At 41.5% G+C, this 13,025-nt stretch overlaps 1 protein-coding gene across 1 annotated transcript in view; it reads left to right on the forward strand.

Annotated features, from left to right (window-relative positions):
• Positions 1-11,565, forward strand: part of LOC133464810 (PH-interacting protein-like) — a 62,545-nt gene extending 50,980 nt beyond the window's left edge. The window contains 10 exon segments of the mRNA XM_061746998.1: positions 162-282; positions 1,398-1,523; positions 1,724-1,799; positions 2,860-2,922; positions 3,056-3,208; positions 4,652-4,804; positions 5,965-6,176; positions 6,266-6,495; positions 9,760-9,903; positions 10,789-11,565. Of these exon segments, the coding sequence (XP_061602982.1) occupies positions 162-282; positions 1,398-1,523; positions 1,724-1,799; positions 2,860-2,922; positions 3,056-3,208; positions 4,652-4,804; positions 5,965-6,176; positions 6,266-6,495; positions 9,760-9,903; positions 10,789-11,510 (2,000 nt within the window). The 3' untranslated portion in view covers positions 11,511-11,565.
• The last annotated feature ends 1,460 nt before the right edge of the window (positions 11,566-13,025 follow it).

Below are 13,025 nucleotides of genomic sequence, written 5' to 3' on the forward strand. Positions count from 1 at the left end.
GGTGTGTTCTCTTGCCTCCTTTTTATGTATGTATGATATGTATGTTGTGTATGTATTCCCCCAAACTTCTACACCCCTTTCCCCTTATTTTCATAGTTTATTCCCCGGTAATAATCTTTCTTTCTGTATTTGTCTTGAATCAAATGAACGGGCACGTTCAGACGTGGCGGCGCCGTTTGCCTTCCCCGTGGATCTGCAGGCGTACCCGACGTACTGCACGGCCGTGGCCTACGTCACCGACCTCAGCACCATCCGCCAGAGGCTGGTGAACCGCTTCTACAGGTACGCTACATCCCGTATGTGTAGGACTAGAGGTGTAACGATTCACTAATCTTACGATACACGATATTGAGGTCACGATAACGATACGATATTATAGCAGTATTTTTTTTAACAACCTTGAATGAGGAACATATGACTGGAAAAAATGGTCTTTTATTTGAAAGACACAAAATACAAAACAATGCTGTGCATTTGCCCTATTGTTACAGTTTGTAATGCTTTATAACTGTTTAAGTTTTAAAGAGAAAGCCAGGCCAACCATTTTCCACAAACTGAACTAAAAGTAAATGTCAGGTTTGCATTATGCATCTTCAGTTTCATACAAATAAAAATATTTAGCCACAAACTTAATAGTTTCTCTCATGTATGATTTGACTTTTTTCTTTTCCAGAAATTTAATAATTAAATAAATAAATACCGGTAAAAGTAAATAAATACATACCATTTTACATGATAAAAAAGATTGATTCATGCTCACCTTATAAGTGTAAGAGGAGATTTATTTTTATTAAGAAGGTTATTTTGGTAATTCAGGGTTAATTATTTTATAAATATATTCTTTATATTCTGATGTAAATCAGGGACTATAATGACACTAGTCAGTTTATCTGTAGTGATTAGTCTGTTTTAGATTGGGCGGAGTGATACGCCACAGTACGGCACTAGGTGCTGTGTTGATGTTCTAAAATCCTACACTGTTGAGGGACAGTAAAGTACACTGGAACTCAGCAGAAGTTGTCCGTGTTTATCCTACTCACAACCCCAAAAAGGTTTAATTTAATAAGGTAAAGCTTAACTCTACACCAGACTTAAAAGTTCAGAGCTTAAAACCCCCCAAGAGTCCCGTGATCGGGGCCGCAAGACGGGACTAGTTTCTTCTGAGCGTAGTAAGATTTTGGTCCGCGGGTCACGGCCGCGGTCCGATGCGCGTTACTAGTCAACACAATAGATTAATATTAATAATCCAATATCGGGATACACTTTGTCACTTCCACGACACGTATCGTGACGTTTTTGTATCGCGAAATTTCGTGGCACGATATATTGCTACACCGCTATGTAGGACAGACATTTGAACGCAGCTGTATTTATTTATTTATTTGTTCTGCTTCCAGGCGGGTTTCCTCTCTGATGTGGGAGCTGCGGTACATTGAACACAACGCCCAGACGTTCAACGAGCCGGGCTCGTTCATCGTCACCACCGCCAAGTTTGTCTCCGACCTCATGCTGGCTTTCATTAAGTGAGTGTGTCCGGTGTGGAGCATCAGTCTGTAACGGTCCTTAATGTGCTTTTCTGGAGAGAAATTATAGAATAGGATGTAATCTTAAAGTCATTTTCGTTATTTTTAAAACAATGGACAAAATATCAAACTGTTAGGGTTTAGAAATGTGTTGTGCATGTTTCTTTAAAACATTTGATAATCTCCTCTTCCTCGTGTAGGGACCAAAGTCTGACGGACCTCATGCCTCTGCACAAAACTATGAAAAAGGCAACTTTCTCAGACTCGGAGGATGAGGTATGTTTGAGTATGCATGATTACACTACATTTAATCCCAAAAACAGACATTCTTTTATAAATGATTGACATTATTTTCACTCAGAATCTTGCTATGGTTTTATCTAAGTTAAAACTCCATTGCACATAATGTATAAAGCTGGGCATACACTGTGCGATATTTTAAATCGTTTGATTCAGCCCCATCTCACACTGCACGACTAGATCGCGGAGTTCAAAAGTTCACAGTCCACGATTTATGGTCTCACACTGTACGACCCGATGCTCGGATGCTCCGTCTGCTCACACTATACGATCATAATCCTCCCGTCGGACCTCTGTGTACTGGAACTCGAGGCCGGTTTTGGGGCAGGGGTGGGCTGTGTCCACCCAAACGTGTGTCCTGCCCACCCGATCAAAGGTTATGGGCATCCTCTATTTTTTTATATATATAAACAAAATCCCCAAATATCTGTACTGTTTTTGATTGGCTCGGCACTGCGCATCATTTTTAGACACAACAATGAACGCATACCGCAAAAGTTGTGTCTCGGCGGAGGGAAGTGTTCATAACAGCACAGAGCGCACGCTAAAGGCTGATTTATGGGTCCGCGTTACAACAACGCAGAGCCTACGGCGTAGAGTACTCAGTGACCCGCACCGTTCGTGGAAATGCAGCCTTTTTTCTGCTATTAAAACCTGATTTGTAATGTGAATTTGCAACACTTAAACTAAAAATAATAGTTTTTGACGTGACATCAGAGATTGTGCATGCTCTCTGCGAAAGGATGAGGCAAATCGGGTCGTAGCTGCTTCAACTGTGCGATTCCTTCACGAGGAGCGACCAGGATTTCTCTAGTCGTGAGGTGTTAATCTCTCGTTGTGAGGTGTTAATCTCTCGTCGTTACCCCACGTTTATTGCACGAGGCACGAGCAACGATTGGATCAAAATCCGTCCCGATCCAAAAAATAGTCGCACGACTGGAAAATCGTCTCAAAACGAGCCGATAATCGCACAGTTTATGCCTGGCTTTAGTGACACCAAGATGGCAGCAACCTTTTATCACTTTTTCCTGTGTAGGATGACGAAGAAGAAGACGACGACGATATCAATGCTCCTGGAACGTCGACACAGAATCATAAGGTAGTCAACAGTCACTTTGTTTCCATTTATCCTAGACGGCCGCTAAACCAGAACAGTGAACAGTTACTGACACGCAGTCCTACATCTAAAAGAGAAAGAGACTGATTTTCATGTGTGTAATGTTTGTGTGTAGGCCCGTCGACCAATGAAGCGGCAGGTCCGAACCCGCCCTCCTTCCTACGATCCCCAAGCGTGGAAGGGACGCTGCAAAGAGCTGCTGGATCTCGTCTTTCAGTGTGAAGACTCCGAGCCGTTCAGAGAACCAGTGGACCTACAAGAATATCCGGTACCTATGCAACAAAACTCACTATACACGAATCCGGCGACCGGTTTGTGTGTGCCGCCATCTTGCGGCGCCGCCATTGCTGCGGTGGCGCCATTGCTGCGGTGGCAGGTGTCAATCAATTCATGATGCTGTTATTGTAACCTGACGCTCTACACAGCATCATGAATAGCTGGATTGATGATGTTAGACAGTGGCCTCCCATAACTAATGAAGGTATCTTAAATTAATGCTGATATTAATTTATAAATAATGATTTGTTTGAGCGATAAGCAGCAAAGAATAGAGGAATAGGGAGATAAGGGAGTGTATGATTAAACACTGTAATATAGCATACGTTACGTGTGCTGACGTTAGCAAGCTAGCAGCGCGAAATTTAATCATTATGAAAAGGCTACGTGATTAAAAAAAACAACAACAACAACACCTGTTTATGTTTTGTTTTATTTTAGGTATCCAAGAATATTTTATTGATCGCCTGGCGTCCGATGACCAAAAAAAACGCAATTACAGGTCTCTAATTGAAGGGCAGAACTATCTCAGCTCTGAATGATACAGAATACATACATACATAACCCCAATCTTCAGATAAAACTAGTTTGTTGAGGAAAAAATATTAACTGTATTTGTAGCTGCAGAGGAAAAAAATAGTCTCACGAGGAAAACAAAAATATTGCTCACGCCTCGGAGCCTCTTCAGCATAATATAGCAGTCAAAAAAAAAAGAAAAGAGAAGTAAGAGTGATACAAAACATGTACTGTATGTTGTACTATTATACTAATTTATTGAAACACATGGCGAGTCAAACATTTACCAAAGCAGCAGCAAAACACTCCTAAACAAGGTAGCCTAAGACGTGGGTTGTGCAGAACTGCGGCAGTAAATCCTAGTCGGAGCTCCACTCTTTAGTAAGGATTTCATATGAACCCAACTCGTTAATAATCATTATTTTCTCCATATACCGCTCCCTGGCTTCCTTGTTTAAGGTATCCCGGTAAATTCCAGTTCCTTTCCAGCAGTTTAACATCTTTTTTTCGCGTTCCGTCTGTTCACTTGGTGAAACAGAAAAGTAGTTTTGAAAGTCCGTCCCGTCTTCATTCGCTATCAAAACAAATGCACGTGACCGGGACAGGAGTTTTCTGATGATACAAATACATTAAGAGAGCCTGGAGCCTGGCAGGGAGCGGAGGAGCGGAGCCGCCCCCGTAGTAATGGCGGCCGCTCGACTTCCGGTTTTCGCTGGATTCGTGTATATGTTAAATATAATGCACGCGTGTGAACTCCATGTGGGGTGTCCTGACAGACCAATGTCACCAATCAGAATCTGAAATTAAAAGTGTGAAAGAAAAAGAGTTGCAGATTCTGTGTCAATGAAGGTTGCTTTTTCCACTTCAAATGAAACATTGTACGTCTTTCTTTTCCTCTACTCCCTCCTGACGCTTTAAGGACTACCTGCAAATAGTTGATTCACCCATGGACTTTGGTACGGTCCGGAACATCCTGACTGAAGGGAAGTACAAGTCTCCCATTGAGCTCTGCAAAGACGTCAGGCTCATTTTTAGCAATTCCAAAGCATACACGCCAAGCAAGAAGTCACGGGTGAGACACGCATGTTTATATCTCACATTGAACCCAGTATGTGTTGCATCCAGAGGTGTCAAAAGTATAAACATTCATTACTCAGGTAGAAGTATAGATACTAGAGTTTAAAAATACTCCTGTAGAAGTTGAAGTATCATCTCAAGTTTTTTACTCAAGTAAAAGTAATTTAAGGGAGAAAAAAGCCATTAAGGACAAAAGCCATTGAAAATGAATGTATCTTAGTATAATGAAAATACATTAAAGAACCATATATGTGTACTATTGAGCATTAACATGTGTTTCAGAGAGCAGCAGATATGATGACTAGTTGCATATGGGTTTATACAGCAATCCTTATGTTAAATTTAATACCAATTTAATACCTTTTTCAATACCTTCAGATTGTGACAACATTAAGTGTTAATCACGGATCTTTTAACATTAATACAGATTTTGACCTATAGAACACTATACAGAACAGATTTATAGACTCATTGATGTTGACCAGATGTTTCACATTTATTTCACTTTGTGAACGACAATAAAATAGACTGCTTAAAATGTAAAAGGTAAAAAATAATACCAATTTAAAAAAAAATAATACCTCTGACAGTGAATTTAACACTTTTAATGGCCTTAAATTTGGCAATTTTCATTTATCACTTTTTAATACTTTTTAAAACCCTGCGGAAACCCTGATATAAGTATTGTAATGGTGCAAAAAGTCAAACTTCAGAGGCATGTTATCATTTATCCTAACCTTTATTGGAATGTACATCCAAGTTTAGTTGCAGGAATCTGAGGGAACGGATGTAAGAACAAAACTGGACAAGAACATCTGAAACAACCACAACCAAATTCACTCTATCCGGATGGAGCAATTTAACTGGATAGTTTTTTATTAAAGGCCGAAATGAAATAGAGTAACAAGGCTGTTTTTAAAATGTAAGGAGTAAAAAGTACAGATAATTGTGTGAAAATGTAAGGAGTAAAAGTAAAAAGTCGTCTGAAAAATAATTACTCCAGTGAAGTATAGATAACCAAAATTTCTACTTAAGTAAGGTAACAAAGTATTTGTGCTTCGTTACTTGACACCTCTAGTTGCATCGATACACTGAAATAATCGGTGCAGCCAGCGCTTTTAAATGCTCATCCTGTTTTCTGTCCTGCGTCTGCAGATATACAGCATGAGCCTGAGGCTTTCTGCATTGTTCGAGGAGCACGTCAGCTCCATCCTGGCCGACTACAAGGCCATCCACGGCCTGACGGATAAACTGACCAGGCAGGGCACACACAGACAGACACGACACACTACCGACAGACAAACGCGGCACGCGATGAAGAGGAGGAGGCGGAGGAGTGAGTCCCCCACGAGCAGCAATGCATCCAGGTAGAAGAGATTACGTTTTACACTGAGTCACTGTATTCATAAGAAGAATAAGACTAAGAGAATCCACCTTCCTGTCATGGTGCGTGTAGTCCGGAGAGGAAGAGACGAGTGTCGTCCAGGGTGAATGGAAAGAGGGAGCCGTCGCCGCCTCCTTCACGGCCTTCCCTGAGACAGAGTGTCCCGCTGAAACAGCCGCCTCAGCTGGTCAACGGCAAGGCCGACACGCCGGCGCTGGGGCGGACGCGGAGCGCTGCACGCCATCACTCACACTCTTCACCTTCATCCACCACCATCACCAACAGTGTGCCGACCACAGCAGGTACGACCGGTGTGACGTTTGACTGATGTGCTCACTGATGCAGCTTGTCCCAAAATGACCCAGTTTGCAATAGGGACTAAAAAATGTATTACGATAATTTCTGGCATTTATCCCGATAACGATAAAAATAACGATAAAGAAAATACCAATTAAACTCCACCTTTGTAACTATAAATCTATCACCACGTTCAGTCTTTGGAGCCCCAAAACACTGCTCTAAAAGATACTAAATACTACTAAACTACACCAATTAAATTGAATTAATAATGAATAAAAACCAATTAAATGAGTTACACCTGTACTGCAAAACTGTAATGGCTCCTCGCTCTCAGATCCGCCATTTTTCTTTCTTTCTTTCTTTCTTTCTTTCTTTCTTTCTTTCTTTCTTTCTTTCTTTCTTTCTTTCTTTCTTTCTTTCTTGCTCATTGATTTCTTCCTTCCTTCCGTCCTTCCTTCCGTCCTTCCTTCCTTCCTTCCTTCCTTCCTTCCTTCCTTCCTTCCTTCCTTCCTTCCTTCCTTCCTTCCTTCCTTCCTTCCTTCCTTCCTTCCTTCCTTCCTTCCTTCCTTCCTTCCTTCCTTCCTTTCTGTGGATTTAACACAGAACCATAAATCAGCTTTACAAAAAAACGTCACCAATGGGAATTTATCGTTTTTACCGTGAGATACAAATTCTTACCGTGGGGAATCTTTTTGACGTTATATCGTGAACGGTAAAATATCACCCATTCCTAGTTTGCAAATAAATAAAACTAATTTAAGAAGTTCAACAAACAGGCTAATACTAGGGATTTCCCGATCCGATCACGTGATCGATAATCGGGTTCACGCCCGCCGATAGGGGGGGACAAACGGGTTGGTTGGGTAAGGGAGGAGCCCAGAACTGAAAAAATATTATTTTTTTTTATTCTCATTAAATTATGGAATCATTTTTAAAAATGTTTCAAAATATGCCTATTCGTGGAAAAAATATGTAGTATTTGAGTTACATAAAAGCTTGTTATTTGTTTTCTTCCTAATTGTCCTTGTGGTCAAACACCCCCAACACAAAAATGGTTTGGCCGCTGATCAAAATTTGATGTTATCATTTAATTCAACCATTAGAATGGTCAAAATGTCCGGTCAGCACAAGTCCGGTGCTCAGAAAAAGAAGAGAAAAGAGAAGAAGAGAAGAAGAAAATAGAGGCCTCAGAGATTCTCTACACAAATATTTTAAAAAGGGGGTGACGATAAAGCTGGAATTAATAAAGTCAGCGTAGAGGAAGGTAAGAAACAGCGCAGCCAACATTTACCAACCTTGTAACTTAAGCTTACTGGCTAGCTCTAATGTTAACGTCCATTAGCTTGTATAAAAACCTGAAGAGCAGAGGGAGAGGAGAGGAAGAGGGAGAAGGAGAGATCCGGTCAAACGTTGCATCCCAATCAGGGATCGGATATATATTTTATTCTCATTATTTTGATCAGCGAATCAAAACAGATGATGGAAAAATGCTAAACAACTGGTGTATCAACAAACAACGGGTCCACGTAATTTTGCGCAACAATGCTGCTAATAACAAAAACGCTATGGGTGAGGCGGGGGTGCGGAGTGTGAGCCTTGTCAGGCAAAGTGAGTTCAATAAAGTTGCTTGTTTGTGGTGATCTGCGCACATTTTATTCTTTAAGCCATAACAGGACAGTAAGAAGTAAGAGTAGAGTCTAAAAAGCACATTACTGCCTTTATGACACTGTTGCTCTTTTATTTGCTTATTTATTTACATGCCTGCTTGGTATTTTAAACTGAGCTGCTGTTTATATTTTATTCAAATTTATTTGCATAAATAAAATAAAATAAAATAAATTTGCACCATTATTACTTGATTGTTCAATCTACCTCAAAGAGAACTGTTCTGTTTATTTGCTAAATGATAAAATAAGGTGAATAAAATAAAAATAGGGGACAACTTGGATCAGTTTATTTTGCATTTGTTCATTATTTTAATGTGTTACGAAAGTATCGGATCGGGACTCGGTATCGGCAGATACTGAAAATCTAATGACTCGGAATCGGATCGGGGCCAAAAAACCCTGATCGGGACATCCCTAGCTAATACCTTTTTTTCTATTCAGGAAAACAAATGAATTTAGTTTCCAAAATCTCAAACTGTGCTTATAACTATGTAACCACGACTAACGGTGACATGTTTAACAACTAGGGGTGTAACAATATATCGTGCCACGAAATTTCGCGATACAAAAACGTCACAAAACGTGTCGTGGAGGTGACAAAGTGTATCGCGATATTATGTTATTAATATTAATCTATTTTATTGACTAGTAACGCGCATCCGAGCACGCGTGCCGACCGCGGCTCGACCCGCGGACCAAAATCTTCCTCCGCTTAGAAGAAACTAGTACCGTTTTGCGGCCCCGATCACGGACTTTTAGGGTTTTGAGCTCTGAACCTTTAAGTCAGGTGTAGAGTTAAGCCTTACCTTATTAAATTAAACCTTTTTCGGGTCGGGGAAAACTTCTTCAGAGTTCGAGTGTACTTTAATGTCCCTCAACAGTGTAGGATTTTAGAACATCAACACAGCACCTAGTGCCGTACTGTGGCGTATCACTCCGCCCAATCTAAAACAGACTAATCACTACAGATAAACTGACTAGTGTCATTATAGTCCCTGATTTACATCAGAATATAAAGAATATATTTATAAAATAATCAACCCTGAATTACCAAAATAACCTTCTTAACAAAAATAAATCTCCTCTTACACTTATAAGGTGAGCATGAATCAATCTTTTTTATGATGTAAAATTGTATGTATTAATTAACTTTTTATTTATTTACTTAATTTTAGTTGTTACATTTCTGGAAAAGAAAAAAGTCAAGTCATACATGAGAGAAACTATTCAGTTTGTGGCAAAATATTTGTACTTGTATGAAACTGAAGATGCATAATGCAAACCTGACATTTACTTTTAGTTCAGTTTGTGGAAAATGGTTGGCCTGGCTTTCTCTTTAAAACTTAAACAGTTATAAAGTATTACAAACTGTAACAATAGGGCAAATGCACAGCATTGTTTTGTATTTTGTGTCTTTCAAATAAAAGACAATTTTTTCATAATTTTTCATTTTTTTCCTCATTCAAGGTTGTTGCTGCTATAATATCGTATCGTTATCGTGATCTCAATATCTTGTATCGTACCGTATCGTGAGATTAGTGTATCGTTACACCCCTATTAACAAGGTACTCCCCGGTTGTGCCTCTTTGTGATCACCAGAGTCTTCTCGCTCGTTGCGGGCTCATAATTCAGTGCCAGCTTCAGCCCCACCGGTCCCTGAAAAGGTGACCCCCACCAAACCCACGGAGGGCGGCAGTGGGAGCACTCGCCGGAAGCTCCGGACGCCTGTTCGCCTCACGCCTGGTCAGTGTGAACCAATGTGAAGCAGGTTATCGATTAGGGCTGGGCGATATGGACCAAAAGTCATATCTCGATATTTTCTAGCTGAATGGCGATACTCGATATATATCCATATTTTTTCTGTGCCATAATTGGGGTTTCCCCCAAAGCATTATAGCATAGCATCTCTGTTAGCTTCATTTTTTTCTGAGGCAAACCCTTAAAAAAACAGTCAGTTTTAATACAAAGCCTCGTGCCAAATGTCACACAGGTTCCTTTATTAACAAGTCTGCACAATATCAAAATATTTAAAAAATATATATATATATATATTTTTTTTTTATGATTTTGATATAGCTTATTTTGTGACTAATTGACTTGAATGTTTTATTTGAGATTTGCACAAATGTTTTGTTATTTGCACAACTGTCAACCTCAGTGGAAAAGTCTGCCTGTTACTGTCTACATTGTATTAATTGCACAGTGTATTTTAATTTAATTGTTATGCAGGAAAGGGATATTTGTTTTATTTTATTCAAGAAGCATTTTTATTCTATATATGCAGGCAGTTTATTTTTATTTCATTTGTTTTATACATTTTGATATTGTGCAGACCTCTGTTAATAAAGGAACCTGTGTGACATTTGGCACGAGGCTTTGTATTAAAACTGACTGTTTTTTTAAGGGTTTGCCTCAGAAAAAAATTAAGCTAACAGAAATGCTATGCTATCATGCTTTGGGGGAAACCCCAATTATGGCACAGAAAAAATGTCGATATATATCGAGTATCGCCATTCAGCTAGAAAATATCGAGATATGACTTTTGGTCCATATCGCCCAGCCCTATTATCGATTAATGTCACAAAATAACATGTGGTAATTACTTATATTTCTCCTTTTCTCTCCCAGGGTCCCCTGCCAGCCCAGTATCTCAGAGCAAGGTCCACCTGAACGGCCACACGAGTCCCGTGAGCCTCGGCGTGGGGAGACGCGGCCGGAAGTCCAGGACGGACTCGCCCGCGAGCCCTCCCGAGGTCACGACCCCCGCCAGCCCCGCCCGCCCCCGAGGTCGCCCCCCCGGCAAGAAGAGAGGCAGGAAGAGCAAGCAGGAGCTGGAGGAGATGATGCAAAGCGGCAACCACCGGAGCTCCACGCCCGACGACGAGCGCGGCCACTCCACCGGCGACGAAGGCGGAATCTCTTCCCCGCACGAGTCCCCGGTGCTGTCGGACTCCGGCGCGGCCTCCACGCCGAGGCGGCGGGGCCGACCCCGCTTGGTAAGAACTGAGGAGTCGGCGGCGCCTCCCGCCGAGCCGTCGGAGCCCTCCGAGCCCTCGCCGCTGAGGAGGAGCAGCAGGAGGGCCAACGAGGAGGTGGCGTCTCCTCTCCAGACGGCCTCCCAACACCCCGGCCGGAGGGAGTCCCCGCAGGAGGAGGGCGGGGAGGAGGGGGAAGGATCCATGCGCACACGTAACCAGGGGCGACGGTCGGCCTGGTACATGGAGGAGGACTCCGAGGAGGAGCAGAGACAGCTGCTGTTCGAGGATTCATCAATAACATTCGGCACCTCCTCGAAGGGACGTGTCCGCAAACTGACAGAAAAGGCCAAAGCCAACCTTATAGGCTGGTAGCGGCGCAGACGCACACGCTCGGGCGCTATGGAGCCAAATCAAGGCCAAAAGTTTTGCTAATTTGAAAATAAAATTTGAACCTGAAAATTCTTTTTTACAGTTTCAATTTTATTTTTTTCAGTATCAGATCTTTTTTTCAGTTTCAAATCTTTTTATTTCAGTTTCAAATCTTTTTTTCAGTTTCAAATCTTTTTCTTTCAGTTTCACGTCTTTTTTTTCAGTTTCAATTTTTTTTTTTTCAGTTTCAAATTTTTTTTTCAGTTTCAAATCTTTTTTTTCAGTTTCAAATTTTTTTTTCAGGTTCAGACTTTTGGCCCAGATGTGGCGTGGGGGGCGTGGCATCAACTGAGAGGGGCGTGGCATCATGAGTGACAGCAGAACAGAGAAGGTGGGGGACGTTCCTCAGTCATGTTGCCTTCAGGAAACGTAGGTTGCAGAAGTTATCAGTAGAAGTTTGATTCAACACTGTATATACACTATATTCACGTGATTGGCAGTGGAAAAAACTGATATTAGTGACACATTTCTGTTTAAAAAGCTGTTTTAGACCGTACTTGGTAGTATGTGGAAGTGGGAAATGTCAAACTTTAAAGTGTGGCTGTTGAACTGTACAGTCTGGCATAGTTTATTGCTTTTATACTGCGATTGGTGCCAAGTACGGTCTAAAACAGCTTTTTAAACAGAAATGTGTCACTAGTATCTGTTTTTTTCACTGCCAATCACGTGAATATGGTGTATATACAGTGTTGAATCATACTTCTACTGATAACTTCTGCAACCTACGTTTCCTGAAGGCAACATGACTGAGGAACGTCCCCCGCCTTCTCTGTTCTGCTGTCACTCATGATGCCACGCCCCTCTCAGTTGAGGCCACGCCCCCAACGCCAGATCCGGGCCAAAAGTCTGAACCTGGAAAAAAAAAATTGAAACTGAAAAAAATAGATTTGAAACTGAAAAAAAGATTTGAAACTGAAATAAAAAGATTTGAAACTGAAAAAAAGATCTGATACTGAAAAAAATAAAATTTGAAACTGTAAAAAATAATTTTCAGGTTCAAATTTTATTTTCAAATTAGCAAAACTTTTGGCCTTGATTTGGCTCCATAGGGCGCTTGCTCGGAGAGACCTGCCCAGACTTCTCAGCCGATGATCCGGAGGAGTCCACGGCTCCCCCGTCGTACGTGTTTCTGTGTGCATATGTGCGTGTGCATGTGGGGATCCGCTGGTCCAACTGCTGCTATTTCAAGTCGCGGGGGTGGAGAGAAAAGACTGCGCAGTGGCCCGTTCGCTCCTCGACCCCCCACCTTCCTCTCTCTGCCCAGTAAGCACATCAGCAAGTTCATGTTCATGTGTTCCAGCTCCTCCTACATTATTGATCCATGTTGGATCCCACCGGAGCGCACAGAGGTTCTGACGATGGTGACTTGTTCAGAAACGTTGTTGTTTAAGATGAGCTAACAACAGTCTTTACCCCCTCCCCTCCCCCCTTGCCTTCATTGTTCCTGCTCTAATTTTT

This window comes from Cololabis saira, chromosome 18 (assembly GCF_033807715.1).
Source record: "Cololabis saira isolate AMF1-May2022 chromosome 18, fColSai1.1, whole genome shotgun sequence".
NCBI lineage: Eukaryota > Metazoa > Chordata > Actinopteri > Beloniformes > Belonidae > Cololabis > Cololabis saira.